The sequence below is a fragment of the Silurus aristotelis genome (genome assembly GCF_946808225.1).
Source record: "Silurus aristotelis genome assembly, chromosome: 2".
Classification (NCBI taxonomy): Eukaryota; Metazoa; Chordata; class Actinopteri; order Siluriformes; family Siluridae; genus Silurus; species Silurus aristotelis.
Window position 1 is genome coordinate 17133347 of NC_139575.1, and position 16160 is coordinate 17149506.

The 16160-nt window shown below is 37.2% G+C and overlaps 1 protein-coding gene and 1 long non-coding RNA gene across 6 annotated transcripts; one reads left to right on the forward strand and one right to left on the reverse strand.

The window, feature by feature from the left end:
* Nucleotides 1-144: 144 nt before the first annotated feature.
* On the reverse strand, nucleotides 145-14576 carry fkbp5 (FKBP prolyl isomerase 5). 5 transcript variants are annotated; one of them, XM_083521157.1, is made up of 12 exons: nucleotides 13843-14072; nucleotides 9662-9734; nucleotides 8966-9095; nucleotides 8316-8460; nucleotides 5711-5853; nucleotides 5456-5570; nucleotides 5188-5344; nucleotides 4446-4536; nucleotides 4084-4167; nucleotides 1986-2171; nucleotides 1625-1864; nucleotides 145-1356 (listed from the first exon to the last, which is right to left on the reverse strand). In XM_083521157.1, exons 3-12 carry the CDS (start codon nucleotides 9068-9070, stop codon nucleotides 1261-1263), a joined length of 1362 nt encoding a protein of 453 aa, XP_083377283.1. In that variant the 5' UTR covers nucleotides 9071-9095; nucleotides 9662-9734; nucleotides 13843-14072; the 3' UTR covers nucleotides 145-1260. The 5 variants fall into 5 exon arrangements, with proteins under 5 accessions (XP_083377283.1, XP_083377284.1, XP_083377280.1 ...); XM_083521158.1 differs by having other exon boundaries at nucleotides 9648-9734; nucleotides 13843-14062; XM_083521154.1 differs by having other exon boundaries at nucleotides 9648-9741; nucleotides 13843-14062.
* Nucleotides 9748-11331, forward strand: LOC310715338. Its single transcript, XR_014530301.1, has 2 exons — nucleotides 9748-11117; nucleotides 11176-11331. It is a non-coding gene; the product is annotated as an uncharacterized lncRNA (long non-coding RNA).
* Nucleotides 14577-16160: the final 1584 nt, after the last annotated feature.

The following is a 16160-nucleotide window of genomic DNA, read 5'->3' on the forward strand; positions in this document are numbered from 1 at the left end:
CTAAATTTCCCCAAGGTGTGTATGTGTATGTGCCTGGTACTGTGAGTAAGTTAAAATTTTATAATTAACATTTCCATTTTTAAGAATTACTTTGTGGATACCGTCTTACATCAGGAGATGCCAAAATGAAAATTGCAAGCATGGTGACTTTGAAACATTTTATTCATCCGACAAGGAGTGTGCAAAAAAGAGTAAAGCCACAGCCTTTCAGTTGGCCAGATAGTCTTGTCCATGTTCCCATAGGGAAGGTTGCATTGTGTGTCAACTGATTAGGAAGGACAAAGCTGGTTAGACAGGCAGTACAGTATTTGAGTCCAGCTATCCAATGTAGTTATTTGTCTAAACACAAACATGCTGACAAACCTCCCCACAATGTCTAGCTCAAGACTAATATTGAAATCATTCCAAGCCACTATTTTACCACATTATGAAATACATATTATACAGTACCAACTTTTAATCATTGAATTGTTTACATTATACAAATGCCTTGCTAGGTTCAGATGTACAGTGGGGTCCAAAAGTCTGAGGGCACTATTGATTCTTGCTTGAATTCTTTCCTAAATTAATACAATTTTAATTATAAATTATATTGTTGAAAAAAACTTTTGTACAAATTAGAATTTTTGGAATATTGACATAACTTTGAGAGTTTTTAGTAATTTGTACTCCACAAGTTTGTATAAAACCTAAGAATCCATTTTAGATCTAATCCAACAGTGTGATCTGAAGACAAGCATCAATAAAAGAGATTATGCATAAAAAAAAAATCTGCCTATTTGTACAAAGCAGTTAACAAAATCCATATCACAAAATAACTTACATTTAAATAGGAAACAAGAACTTGAATAGCAAATATTGCAGTTATTGAATATTTACTTTTTTGCGCTTTAAATGCTTCTAAATACGGACCTGCGGATTAAACCTACGGATTATTTCTTATTTTAAATGTAATTAAAATCCCAGTGACTTTTAGACCCCACCATATGTGATGGAGGTTAGATGTTGAATACCAGTGGTCATGTGTGCATTTTGTCTGCTGGAATGCCATTTAAGTTTATACTCTTCAGAGACCTTTGCTCTTGTACTTCTTATCTTGTCTGAGCCTTCTTCTTTTGGGTTCTGAAAGATAGCAGTAATGTCACTGTGAAAAGGGGCTGACCATGCATTTCAATACTGCACTCTGCACACAGTACATGAGGTCAAAACCAGCCTGCAACTGCACAGCATTACAGGCATTGCAGAATGGACTGTGGACCATTAGGGGCCATCCTGGCTTCTCCGTGGCCTTTTCACAGCCTTGCAGTTTTGATCTAGCACTTCACAATCTTCTTTACTCCTTTTTAATCGGTTCATCTGTGGTGGCACAAACATATTACCTCATGAATATGCAGAAAATAATAATAGTCCAAGATGATCATTTAAAGATGTAAAGACAATCTCAGCATGATGTACAAATGCTTACGCTGCAGCACATTCTTTTTATCTAGTTCCACAAGGCACAATTTCAATTCGAATCAAGTATCTTATATTTAATACAATAAAATTATAACTGAAAATAACTGAGCTTAACAGTAGCTCTGTGACAAGCTAGAATTAAGAAGAGATTGGGACAGTTTTGTACCTTGGCATCATGTTCAGCAAACCTCTGGAACATATTGGCATAGATCTTTTTATCACGCTCATGGTGTTCTCGTATCTTGCGTTGACAGACCGCAATCTGGCAGCGGGCTGCACGGTTGGTGGGGTTAACCTTCAGAACTTGCCGGAAATCCACTAGGGCCAGACTGAAATCATTTCTCAGCAGTCGAGCCTCTCCACGCCGATACAGTGCCTTTTCATTCGCAGAGTCCAGCTCTACAACCTGGCAAAAGCCAAAGCAGTTCAAATCATACACATTCACAAAGTGTTAGAGTTGAGGCTTTGTTGTGCAGCTACTCTGATGTTGAAGTACTGTATGTCTAGAGGGATAGCCATTGCTATACCTTGTTGCAGCTTTCAACAGTTTGAGAGTATTCCTGCAGACGTAGGTAACACAGAGCAAGGTTTAAATGGGCAACAAGCAGAAGGGCCTGAGTGGCCTGTTGTTGCTCTTTTACTGCTCCACACTCCATCTCCAGCCATGTTACAATACGCTGATATTGAATGATAGCCTGGTAGTAACGGCCAGCCTGAAACCACAGCGCAGGCATATTATTAGTCATCACAAACGTCAGTCACTTCCATATAGACTAAGAAAATATCATATTCAAACATCATAATCACTAAAGTAACATTGATATAAAGTGTTTGGTGAACTGGGATATTTGTACGCTGTCGTCCCCTCACATTCACGTGTTCACTCAGGTTTGTTGATGGTGGTGTGGTGGGCCGTCTCTTATCCCAGAGATCCCTCATGTCTGTGTTGCCTTCTGGTTCTCCCTTTTAGTTATGCTGCTATAGCGAGTCTTGCCGGAGTCCAAACTGCACAGTGACTTTAACTCTCATGCAACAATAGGTACACTTAATAATCCATATCCTTCTCTTCCTGTCACCCTCTTCTCTCTCTCTCTCTCTCTCTCTCTCTCTCTCTCTCTCGGTCGAGTTAAACATGCTCCTGAGGCTCCAGTGACCACTGTTCCTGCCCCTCTCCCCCCGTGGATCTTCCCACTTCATCCAGGCCTGCCTGGATTGGACTGTAGTTGATGTCAACAGTCTCCTACACTGACTCAGGAATACATTTCGCTTTTGATCATCATCACTGCACCTCGCAACATTGTATACCCGCCACAAATGGACATTCGGTGTAACCCAGATGAGGATGGGTTCCCTCTTGAGTCTGGTTCCTCTCAAGGTTTCTTCCTTATGCCATCTCGGGGAGTTTTTCCTTGCCACAGTCGCCAGTCGCCACCGGCTTGCTCATCAGGGACAAACTTACTCATAAAGAACATATTCATTTTTAATCACCGCATTATCTGTGTAAAGCTGCTTTGAGACAATGTTCATTGTTAAAAGCGCTATACAAATAAAAATGAATTGAATTGAATTGAATTAAAGTAAGTCCCTGACTTATGACTTGATCACCTAGTGAAAAGTATTGTCTACAGTTTAGTAGATGATTAAGTCTCTTCATAGATGAATATTTACACAGCTCATGTAGAGTAATTTAGGTTTAAAACACAATGGGAAACGCTGGGGAAGTGTACTGTATCCTGGTGCCAAGTTTCTAAATGATAATTACAAAGAACTGACAGTGAAGACTTCTTCCATAAAAGTTATAAACATCTGATTACAAAAAGCTTCACCATATCACAAAATACTGCTTCTCTACGAAATAATACACTTTTCTCTATGTTCTATTACTTTTAGATCAGTTGTTGTGATTAGTATTATTGTTTTATTTTATTTTTTTTATAAACGTGAGTAAAATATCCCAGGTGGGTATTTCAATAAGTGCTCAGGTAGTTGTCAAAGTCTCAGTCAGTCACCTAGCCGCAACTTGACTGAGCTGCTTTTTAAGCACAAAACAACACAGCAAGACACAAGTACAAGCAAGTAACAACTGAAGATAGTTGCTGTAAAGGCCTGGCAAAGCAATTCAAGAGAGGGAAGAGTATTTGGGTATTTTCATTCGTTTCAGATTTCAGGCAGTCATTGACTGCAAAGGATTGCCATGCAAATATGTTTTGTTAAACCCTCCAAATTGCTTCATAAAATGTATTAGTTTATTAATATGATCATTATTATTATTATTATTATTATTATTATTATTATTAAAAGCCTCTCCGTCAGTAGGCTATAATAACTGAAGATTAAGCATAATTTGTAAACATGACATGGTCATTGTGATTTGTAATCCTATTTGTTATGTATCTAAATAAAATTACAACATTTTAAAGAAAAGAAAATACTTTAAGTTTGTTTTAAGGAATTTGTGTTTTAGTACCAGAAGGATTGAAATATAATATTTAAATGCTGTACTTGTGGTTAGAGAACATGCAAAAGAGAAACATTTCAGTCTATAACAGCATGTTGTTTTCAGAGCTATACAGTATGTAATAAGTGTTCAAGGTGTTGGAAAAAAAAAAAAAAAACACTTCTAACCTTAAAATACTGTGTTCCTTTCTGTTTGACCAAAACGGCTTGCTCTAGTTTCTCGCTCAAGTCCATTTCCCAGCATTCTTTGGCCTGACGGAAAAGAACATTTAGTTTTTTGAACCATTGTTCTATGAACACTAGAGGGAGTAGTTTTTCTTTGATTGTTACAATGCACTGCCACTTTTCCATATGAAACAATTCCATACTAGCACAAGTTGTGTTGCTGTCATTTGATCCTTGCATGCAAAACCCTATGATGTTAGTTCAGAAGTCATTTCATAATCTATTAAAATTGTGATTTTAGATGAACACATCAAACTTTTCCAAAAATTGAATAAAATTACAGGTTATTTGGTTCAAGCCATCACCTTTTGAAAATCTTTGAGCGCCACTTCATACAAAAGTTCTGCATTTGGTCCAATGTCCAATTCTGGTTTTCCCTCTTTACCATAGCCATATCTGTGAGATATAATACACATCATGTCAACACTGAAATAACTATAAACAAGGCTAAGTGAATTACTTATGCAGAAAAAAAATGGCAGCAGGTGCTCTGCTGATGAGTCAAAATTTGGCTGCAGCAAAAAAAAATAAAATACTTGTTTGTTTTTACCATCAGGGAGGCATCTGATTGGCCCCCAATTTAAACTGCAGCAGGACAACAACCGCAAACATACAGCCAATGTCATTAAGAACTATCTTCCGCATAGAGATAATAGTTTTGGTCCCCACAGAACCCTGATCTTAACATCACTGAGTCTGTCTGGAATTACATGAAGAGACAGAGGGGATTTGAGGCAGCCTACAACCTACTAGATCTGTGGTTAGTTTTCCAAGATGCTTTTGAACAAGAAGTTCCTTCAAAAAATGTCACACCAAATATTTATTTTATTTGGATTTTTATTCTGTTAATTTAATTTCTTTTTTATCAATAGATAAAAGTAAACTATTTAAACTTCTTTTTTTGTAAGCTTTCGTATTTCCTGCCATTTCACTAAAATGTTTACACAGTAGTGTGTGCGTGTGTTTGTGTGTGCGTGCGTGTGCGCATGTGTTTGTGTGTGTGCGCACGTGCATGCGTGTGTGTAAATACAGATGTTTGAAACCTACTTGGGTTTTAAGTATAACAGACAGCATTCGCCTTTCTGCATCTTCTCCATGGCTCGATCCACTCCCAAAGGAACACCCATGTCCTCAGACTCTCCCACCACAAATGTGGTGTCCCGTATATCAAACAAACGGCCACAACACCTTCCCTCCAGGTGCACTGTACCACAAAACAAAATACAGAAAAGAAATACAGGTTTGCCTTAAATAAATACAATACAAACTTACAGAAAAAATATAAATAAAAACAGAATTATAGTTAATTGTATACCATGAACTGTGGCGCCATCATTGGGATTGCTGTAGCCTTCACCTTTGACCTTTATTCTTTTTAAGATACCACCATCCTCGGTAAGCTCCTCCCCTCTAAAACTCAGCAGTTCTACCTGTAAAGCAAGAGGGGCATGATCCAGCATAAAAAACACCTTTTTCTGACTGTCAGAATAACAAAATATCATCCTGTCCAGCCAGACAGAAAGGTTTAAATAAATTTTTTTTTTTAAGTATATCGGTACAAACTGCTCACCTCAAACAACAGTGTAGAGTTTGGAGGGATCTTTGGGGGGCTTCCAACAGAGCCATAGGCATATTCTGGCTTACACATGAGCAGACACACCTCTCCTTTCTGCATGGAGCACACAGCAATATCCCATGCTTTGATCACCTGGCCTTTAAGATAGCAATAGAAAGGACACTGTGAATATCACTATAAATATATAGACACTAACTCTATCATATATATATATATATATATATATATATATATATACAGTGAGGAAAATAAGTATTTGAACACCCTGCTATTTTGCAAGTTCTCCCACTTAGATATCATGATCGGGTCTGAAATTGTCATCGTAGGTGCATGTCCACTGTGAGAGACATAATATAAAAAAAAAAATCCAGAAATCACAATATATGATTTTTAAACTATTTATTTGTATGATACAGCTGCAAATAAGTATTTGAACACCTGTCTATCAGCTAGAATTCTGACCCTCAAAGACCTGTTAGTCTGCATTTAAAATGTCCACCTCCACTACATTTATTATCCTAAATTATATGCACCTGTTTGAGGTCGTTAGCTGCATAAAGACACCTGTCCACCCCATACAATCAGTAAGAATCCAACTACTAACATGGCCAAGACCAAAGAGCTGTCCAAAGACACTAGAGACAAAATTGTACACCTCCACAAGGCTGGAAAGGGCTACGGGGAAATTGCCAAGCGGCTTGGTGAAAAAAGGTCCACTGTTGGAGCAATCATTAGAAAATGGAAGAAGCTAAACATGACTGTCAATCGCCCTCGGTCTGGGGCTACATGCAAGATCTCACCTCGTGGGGTCTCAATGATCCTAAGGAAGGTGAGAAATCAGCCCAGAACTACACGGAAGGAGCTGGTCAATGACCTGAAAAGAGCTGGGACCACCGTTTCCAAGGTTACTGTTGGTAATACACTAAGACGTCATGGTTTGAAATCCTGCATGGCACGGAAGGTTCCCCTGCTTAAACCAGCACATGTCCAGGCACATCTTAAGTTTGCCAATGACCATTTGGATGATCCAGAGGAGTCATGGAAGAAAGTCATGTGGTCAGATGAGACCATAATAGAACTTTTGGGTCATAATTCCACTAAACGTGTTTGGAGGAAGAAGAATGATGAGTACCATCCCAAGAACACCATCCCTACTGTGAAGCATGGGGGTGGTAGCATCATGCTTTGGGGGTGTTTTTCTGCACATGGGACAGGGCGACTGCACTGTATTAAGGAGAGGATGACCGGGGCCATGTATTGCGAGATTTTGGGGAACAACCTCCTTCCCTCAGTTAGAGCATTGAGGATGGGTCGAGGCTGGGTCTTCCAACATGACAATGACCCGAAGCACACAGCCAGGATAACCAAGGAGTGGCTCTGTAAGAAGCATATCAAGGTTCTGGCGTGGCCTAGCCAGTCTCCAGACCTAAACCCAATAGAGAATCTTTGGAGGGAGCTCAAACTCCGTGTTTCTCAGCGACAGGCCAGAAACCTGACTGATCTAGAGAAGATCTGTGTGGAGGAGTGGGCCAAAATCCCTCCTGCAGTGTGTGCAAACCTGGTGAAAAACTACAGGAAATGTTTGACCTCTGTAATAGCAAACAAAGGCTACTGTACCAAATATTAACATTGACTTTCTCAGGTGTTCAAATACTTATTTGCAGCTGTATCATACAAATAAATTGTTAAAATATCATACATTGTGATTTCTGGATTTTTTTTTTAGATTATGTCTCTCACAGTGGACATGCACCTACGATGACAATTTCAGACCCCTCCATGATTTCTAAGTGGGAGAACTTGCAAAATAGCAGGGTGTTCAAATACTTATTTTCCTCACTGTATATATATATATATATATATATATATATATATATATATATATAATGTAATGTAATGTAATGAAGACATTCCTGAGTGCTATTAATGTTCCACATATGAGTATTATTATATGATGGTACGTTCAAACAATGAACAAGTAAACCAACGTGCACTTGGATATAAATAAATGCAGTCCAGGGAGGTGCAACTGAAACAGGTAGAACATGATATGCCATCAGCATTATTTAACATGGGAAATACTGCTTATGGCATAATAATTGTAGGTTATATGTGACTTACATGGCTACATGCATTGGCTTAACAGCAATTTCAACTCCTTCTTAAAGCCTAGTACAAATGTGTGGGTGTTACAAAATACACTACAAAAGGACAAAAATGTCTTAAAAATATAAGGCCTAGTTTCACAGGCTGAAAAGAACATCCTATTCCCAAAGGTATTACACTGAAACATGTTCTGATATTGAGGTAGGCCGAATCATGGTTAATCTAACACAGATGTAAACTGATGTAAACATTTCGACATCTCTGTCGAAATGTCTCTACTACTTGGCATCTAAATCAGTCGCATTCGTGGAAAATGGAAAAAAAAAAAGCTGGATAAAAGGAAAAATTTGTTCATTCATGGGTTATGCTTATAATTATTTGACTATCACTATAATTGGATGTTTTTAACAAAACATTGTTGCTTTAAAAAAACATATTTGTAGGTACTAAAACTAAGATAATAATAGAGAAATTGTTAATATAACTGCAATACCTTTGCCTACATTGAAGACAAAAGGCTCTTTATGGTCAAAACTGGAGTCAAACTTCTTGCTATTAAGCAATTTTCCAGTGTAGTGGACATACACCTTGTCTCCAATCATAGGCCTTTCTCCCTCTGTACCATGTCGCTTCACAATCTGAGGAGATTGTGAAAGAGAGTCCTCATTATCATCACTGTTCATTTAAAAAGCAGCACTTCAATTGAATCAGCAATGTAAAAAATGAAAACAAGTCAATGTTCCCTTAACTGCTGTAAAAAAAACTTACATACATACATACATACATACATATATATGGTGTATAACCAGTATTCCCGATGCCTCACTCTACAATTAGTGCATCAGGAATACTGGTTATATAGGACATTTCATATAAATTAATTCTAACAGTGTTTGGGCAGTTCTACAATAAAAATAATTCTATAAACCACATATTTTGTCTTGCTGGATGTTTAACAAGATTATTATCAGCAAGACTCATCATGCAGACTTAGAGCACAAATCTGTTTTCTGCTAATCAAAAGTTATCAGTTCATTTTTAGGATGAGTCATCATTTGGTCAAGTCAAAAATCTTATGTCAATTGAGAAATCCTCATTGAGACGGACGAAAGAGTGCTAGTGATATAATGCAATTTTACTAGCCTTGCACACCCCCCGATCTTTGCTTGGAGTGATGTCTAAACCCTGCGTGGCAAATAGGGCAATTGGAACCTGGGCAGTTGGACACACATCCTCAAATTTGGCCATTTTCTCAAGACATGCCCTTGTTCCCCTAAACAAAAACAAAGAAATGCACAAAACAATTAATTAACACGCAGCATAAAATGCACTATAAGATTATAAAGGATCATTTCCACAATGTACAGTTAACTGATGTGTTGTTAAAACAGGTTTTGTGCCAAAACACATAAATTAAATACACAGATCAACCCTAACTATAATAACCCATGGATTATATTGTGTAGTTGCTCTTGCGCCACAAAAGTACAGCTCTTGACTTGTCGAGGCATAGACTCCACAGGACTCCTGAAAGTGTGCTGTGGTATCAGGCATCAAGACTGTGAGTTGTGAGATGGGGCCTTCATGGATCAGACTTTTTTCCAGCACATCCCACAGATGCAAGATGCTATTGAGATCTGGTGAATTCAAAGGCCATATCAACACGATGAACTCTCTATCATGTTCCTCAAACCATTTTTCTGCACTGTGTCTGGGCAAAAAGACCCTGCTAAAAGAGGCCATTGCAAATACTTAATACCATTACCATGGTTTACTTGGTCTGTAACAATGTTTAGGTAGCTGGTATGTGTAAAATAGCACCCACATATATGCCAGGACTTGAGTTTTCAAGTCAGAACATCAGACTGCCTCTGCCAGCTTGTTTTCTTCACACAGTAGATCCTGGCGCCACCTAGTGCCTGGGTAATCAACACACACAGCCATCCACATGTCAAAGAATATATGATTCCTCAAACCAAGCCATCTTCTTCCATAATCCAGTTCTGGTTCTCATGTCCATTGTAGCAACTTTTATTGATGCACAGGGGTAAGCATGGGCACTCTGACCAATCCATAGCTATGTAGTCTTATAAGCAGTGAACTGTGATAGACTGTATGTTCTGACACCTATTCGGTTTATACAGAAAAGGAAGGCCTATCACAGTTTAGCCCTTGTTAAAGTATCAGTTCAGATCCTTAACTTTTCCGTTGTTCCTGCTTCCAACAAATCAACAGTCATCATCATTTAGATGCAGTTATTACCATGGTAATAAGTGTTATAGTACCAATGTCTAAATACTTCATAGTTCACTTGTTATTCAACTTGTTATGCATCCTTCTTCTAACAGGGCTGAGTTCATTTATTTGAGGTTGAGCAAAGCAAGTTTGATTTGGCATCATTCGGAGTCTGTAAAACAGATACACAACGGTACCTATTACACAACGGATCGGTTCCATATCCTGTTGTATACAGGGTTTTTTTAGCAGAATGTGTTTTTATCAAAAACCCTCAGAGTGGCTGAGAAGTTTCTTGCTTCTAGTCTGAAGCCTATTATTTTAAAGCTTGTATAACACTGTGAACTACGAAGGGAAAAGCTACAATTGCATTTTATACTAGCATTGTAGCATAATCTATCTTTATAACATTTTACAGCTTCTTGTTTGGCTTTCTCCTTTAAAGCACTCATACAAAACACTAATAAAATACTATTGGAATAGCTGTGTTTAACTGTCTGCCTTAAATGTGTGTCTCTAATTCTACCAATGGATCCTGCAATGAGAAAAGAGAATAAACAAAGAACTATATAAATAAATGACTGAAGTAATTCATAAGTGATTAATCAAATACTAAGACTTCTAAACATTAATATTAACAGCTTCTGGTAATTCCACATGAGTTTTATACTGCTGCATCAATCATTTCCATTATCAGACCTTAATGTACAGACTGTACTGTTTCTCAAATACCCCCGAATTATTTATAACAAAAAACACTTCAAACCATTAATGTTTAATTTTTTTTTTATGTCGCATTACATCACACACACACACACACACACACACACACACACACACACACACACACACACACAGATCAGATGTATAATTAAAAAGATGTATAAGATCAGATGTATAATTAAGCATCTGCATATGTGTATGTAAGACAGAGAAGCACAGAAAAAGTGTCATAGCGTCTTTGTCTTCTATCTGATTTTTCTCCAATCTGTATATATGTTTATCCAGCGGCACTTTGTCAGCTCTGTGTGTGGGAGTGTGTGTGTGTGTGTGTGTGTGTGTGTGTGTGTGTGTGTGTGTGTGTGTGTGTGTGTGTGTGTGTGTGTGTGTCTGGTAAGCGGAGGTGTGTATGTGTGTGTGTGTGTGTGTGTGTGTGTGTGTGTGTGTGTGTGTGTGTGTGTGTGTGTCTGGTAAGCGGAGGTGTGTATGTGTGTGTGTGTGTGTGTGTGTGTGTGTGTGTGTGTGTGTGTGTGTGTGTGTGTGTGTGTGTGAGAGAGAGTGTACACTCATGAGTGTGTGCTGGGGAACACCATGTTCCCTCTATTCACAGTTCCTGGCACAATCCAGTGGCGTATACCAAATTTCTATCTTCACACTGGGTTTCCGAGACTACTCTCGATCATTTAGCTCTAAACATGTTTCGTGTTTCTCAACCGTTCATATATGTAGCTATAAAAATTATCCATAACCAGATGTGAAGATCATATAAACACTGTAGCAAAAACACCAATCCATATCACACAAAGCAAAAAAGCACCCATTGCTTTACATAAAAACACTGTTTGGATGGCAGTAAGGTTTATAGTGAGTGAAGATGTGTCTCAAATGTAATGTCAGAAAAATGAGTACATGACCAAAACCAAATCAGAGAAGAGAACATTAAGTTCACTTCTCTACGATACACACTATTACTCAAAGATTTCACAAAAATCTTTTGTCTATCTACACACACATAACCTAAAAAAAGGGAATTTTTGAATAATTAACACACACACACACACACACACACACACACACACACACACACATATATATATATATATATATATATATATATATATATATATATATATATATATATATATATATATATATATATATATAATTATTATTATTATTATTATTTTTATTATTATTATTATTATAATGTTTTGTGTGTGTGTGTGTGTGTGTGTGTGTGTGTGTGTGTGTGTGTGTGTGTGTGTGTGTGTGTGTGTGTGTGTGTGCGCGTGTGTGTAGTACAATGTGTCCCTGTTTTTTATTTAACTTCATTGGGATTCATGCATAGACCAGCACATCCCTATAGTTTTAGATTTTCTGTATAAATATATATATATGTTATATATGTTTATTGTTTCATAGTCTTCTTATACTATAGAATTAACCCAAGCATGGACCAAAATTGAAATAACTGTTAATGATGTATGGAAAAAATACATACATATGATACAATATGTAGCAGAATAAATCTGACACTAATTACGTTACTTCTATATAATACACTATTATTTCAAAATTATTTCTACCATGGGTAATCAATCTGTTTTTGTTTGCTCCTTCTCTCAGCTTACAGAGCCACGTCATTCCCCGTCTGTCCCTCTGCTAACTCATATGTCCAAATTATACACCTATCTAAATTCCACCTACGTCAGGGTTATGCATCTTCATTTCATTCTCCATCTGATAATTAAATTAAACTTCAGGTTGCTAGTGTAACTCGATCACATTTAGTACATCTTAAACAAAAAGACAAATAAACCACAGTTGATTCATTCTCTCCGCTACACTTAGATAATATCTCTGGTTTAAAAACAATGACACACATGATGTATGGGCATATGTGTCAACATGCAATTTATGCATCAATAGACAATTTAAAGAACGTTAGTGTCTTTGAGCTTTTTTATGCAAGTTCAATCTTTTTATAGGTCACAGGGAAAAAAAAACAGATTTCACTTGATTTATAAACCACTGGGTATTTCACTGACGGCAGATAACCATCTTTCATATAGATGTTATTCACACTGGCAGGTATGTTCTGTTCTTGCAAAACAGGAACATGACTAGAAGCACGTGCTTGTATAAATTCTAGGAAAACCCTCCAGGCTTGCACTGTATTCTGACAGCTAAAAAAAGGCAGAAATTCACTCTGACTAGTTCAAGTATGTATGCATTATTGTCAACAACCCCATGCTGGCAATCCTTAAATACTCTCTACAAATGTTAGAATAGGCCTCACATAGTCTCAGGGAGAACCAGAAAGAGATTGTTTCCCCACATGAGCTCTTAGATGTCAATATGGGTTCACAGAGTTCCCCTGAACCCAAGCATCACTATAAAAAAAAAACGATGACTTGTTCTCCTTGTGGTTTTCCTATAGTAAATGGTAGTCTATCACTTACACTATGCTGCCTGTTCTTTATAATAGTACTGAATAAAGATAATATTATGACTGGATAACAGTTTCGGATCCATTTGAGTACTTATATGATGTTTTGACAATAACAAGATGTATTGAGTTAATAACTTCAATACGTTCTCCTTTAATTAATATAAGTATATATATAAGCAGAAGTATATTGTAATTCGTTGATTTGCCTGCAATGAATCTACCTATCTTGTAGTAATGAAATGTAGAATTAAGAAAATATTATTACTACTACTACTATATAACTGTACTATTCCTTGTTGCTGAGGTGCGAGAATCAATGGGACATCTTTTGGTGCATTTAATGTGTACCTTTTACTAGACAACGTGGTCATAGTGTCCATTTACAATGATTTCAATAGATTTTTTAGGAGAAAGCTTTACATGTCCCGAGTTAAAAGATACTACAAAGGTACTGTCCAGCTACAGTGTACCCTTCTTTAGTGACAAAGTGGTGTAGCTGTTTTTTTTCTGAAAGTGTGGTGAGCTATTACAAGAATAGGTTTAGATTAACGGGTTCTGTCATGGACGGTGTGTAAATAAATACTAGCAAATAAATAAATAAATACATACTTACAATGTTTCGCCTTTGTCCCCGGTTTCTGTCAAGCGCTTGTCTATGTAATCCGCAAGGAACTTTACCCAAATTTTGTTTTTTTGCCGGCAAGTGCAACATGTACCCGTAGCGCTTTAAGGGCACTGTGCGTTGCCACTGCCGCTGCCGGGGAGGAAACCCGCCCTCTTCCACCGAGAGTACTAAATGTTCCAGCGGCGCTATTTTACACCGCTTATGCTGAACAACAAAGCCACATGGACCGGGACGGGGTGGTGGGGGGGGGGTGTATTGGAGGCGGAGTGAATGAGGGATGGGCACTAAAGCCTATAGTAAAAAAAAAAAAAAATGCGAAGGGCAGGTTCTTGTAAACTATCCACAAAGTAACACAATGTTCCGGCTGCGCTGTAGCTCGCTGTGATGAGAACACTGTGTCCTAGTAGACACCGTGACCCGTAACCCGTTCTGTGCCGAATCGACCAGGGAACAGTGTGTGTAGCGTACAAAGCCGCACACACTCCTACTTACAACCATATAATGCGCTACAAAAAACACACAATCAAATAGATGGTTATTTATATTAAAACAGAAGGCGTACTTCCTTAAACTGCTATGGGGTTTTTTGCTTCCTGCTGCTGCGCGAACATTATATACAGTACAGTAGAGTCTAGTAAACACTAACCTGCACTGGCAGCAGTGTCTGCTTTCTCAATCCCATAGCAATCTGATAATACTCTCATCTGAACACATATTAGAATGAACTAAATTGTAAAAAAAAAAAAAAAAAAAATATATATATATATATATATATATATATATATATATATATATATATATATATATATATATATATATATATATATAAAATGGTAATCAGACAGGTTTTAGTAAGGGGGGGGGGGGGATACTGCTAACAAGAAAGTGAAAGAAAAAAACAAAAACGCCTTGCAAGAAAATAATCACATCTCTGTGAATAAGGCTATTTTAAAAAATGACGTTTTTCCAGCACTTAGTGAAACAGACTTGTTAAAGCCATTTGGTACACAACACAACAGATGAAAATCTAAATTCTGTACAAAAGTTAAATAGAGTTAACCACAGCCAGTCTTTTGTGTACCCTTTACTTGATGCGGCCCTGGGGGATTAGAACCGAAAAAACATGCTATTCCTCCTGTGCTTCCAACATGTCCTTTTGCTCTTTTGCAACAGAAGACATGATGTTCTCCTTTCCAACCACCAAAAACAAAGCCTGTCTGCTAATGAGATCTCAAAACCGAGGGCTTTTTCGGGGTCATCAACAATATGTGTGGCAATGATCATTCGTCAAGTTATTAGCAGAGCAAATAAGCCAACTTCTCTTTTCTTCAAATCTCTTAATTAAACTGCTTAACTAAGTCACAATTAAAACTTTCAAGTGTTTACTAGTATATTTGTGTGCCGGTGTGTGATTCGTCCGTCGGATTAATCGCATTTCAGAACGTCAAGTTTTTAAAATATAGCTGAATTCATTCTAGATCTGATTATACACAACCTTCCAGAATGCTATTTTTTTGCTGTGTGCAAGATGTTTATTAAAGTTGGCACAAAGAAGCAAACGATACGCAGGAGGCTAATCAAGGACAGGTCTCCCAGCTATCTACACAATCATTAGTGGGCCCATTTCTCACCACAGATCATATAATTTGTTCTCTAGCGATTAGTGTAATTTAAAAAAAAAAATGCTCCAATTAAATTTTCGTGGATTTATTAACTTTACATTTTAGATTGCCTTTCAGTTAACAGGTGGCCTGAACTGGTGTCTTCACATCACTTAAAGGCACCACACCCTCATTCAAACCCTTAAGGAATAAGTCTCCAACTAACAGTGTTTGAGCCCAAGGATATTCTTAGACCCTGGTATATTTGTATCAGTATAAGTCTTTTCACAGAGACAACATGTCTATAAATCCACACTAAAGATCCTATATTAATAACATGTTATATAGCACAGATGAAATAATCATTGATTTAGAAAACTTTCAATAAATGCTATTAAGGACAGTTACTGTAGGAGTTTAAAGTTTAATTTCTTTGTCATATCATTGTAAAATGCCTATAAGATAAATAAGGTTATTGCAGATAAACCTTGCTTGATATAATTAGTTGCATTAACACAATTTAATCAACACAATTTAATGACAGAATCTCTTTTGAACAGATTTTAAAATAAGCAAGTACAAATAAGACTACTGTATGTATTAGTAAGATATACATAGTACTAAGTAGCCTTTGCTTGCACTTCTAAACTGTCGAAGTTGTGTGTGTGTGTGTGTATGTATGTATATATATATATATATATATAT

Bases quoted from the DNA above. Each gene is read 5' to 3' on its own strand.
- fkbp5 (XM_083521158.1), bottom strand. The intron at 5,345-5,455 runs GTATACAATTAA...TTTGTGGTACAG, and splicing joins TGATGGCGCCACAGTTCATG to TGCACCTGGAGGGAAGGTGT. The intron at 4,537-5,187 runs GTAGGTTTCAAA...TATATCTCACAG, and splicing joins CTGTTATACTTAAAACCCAA to ATATGGCTATGGTAAAGAGG.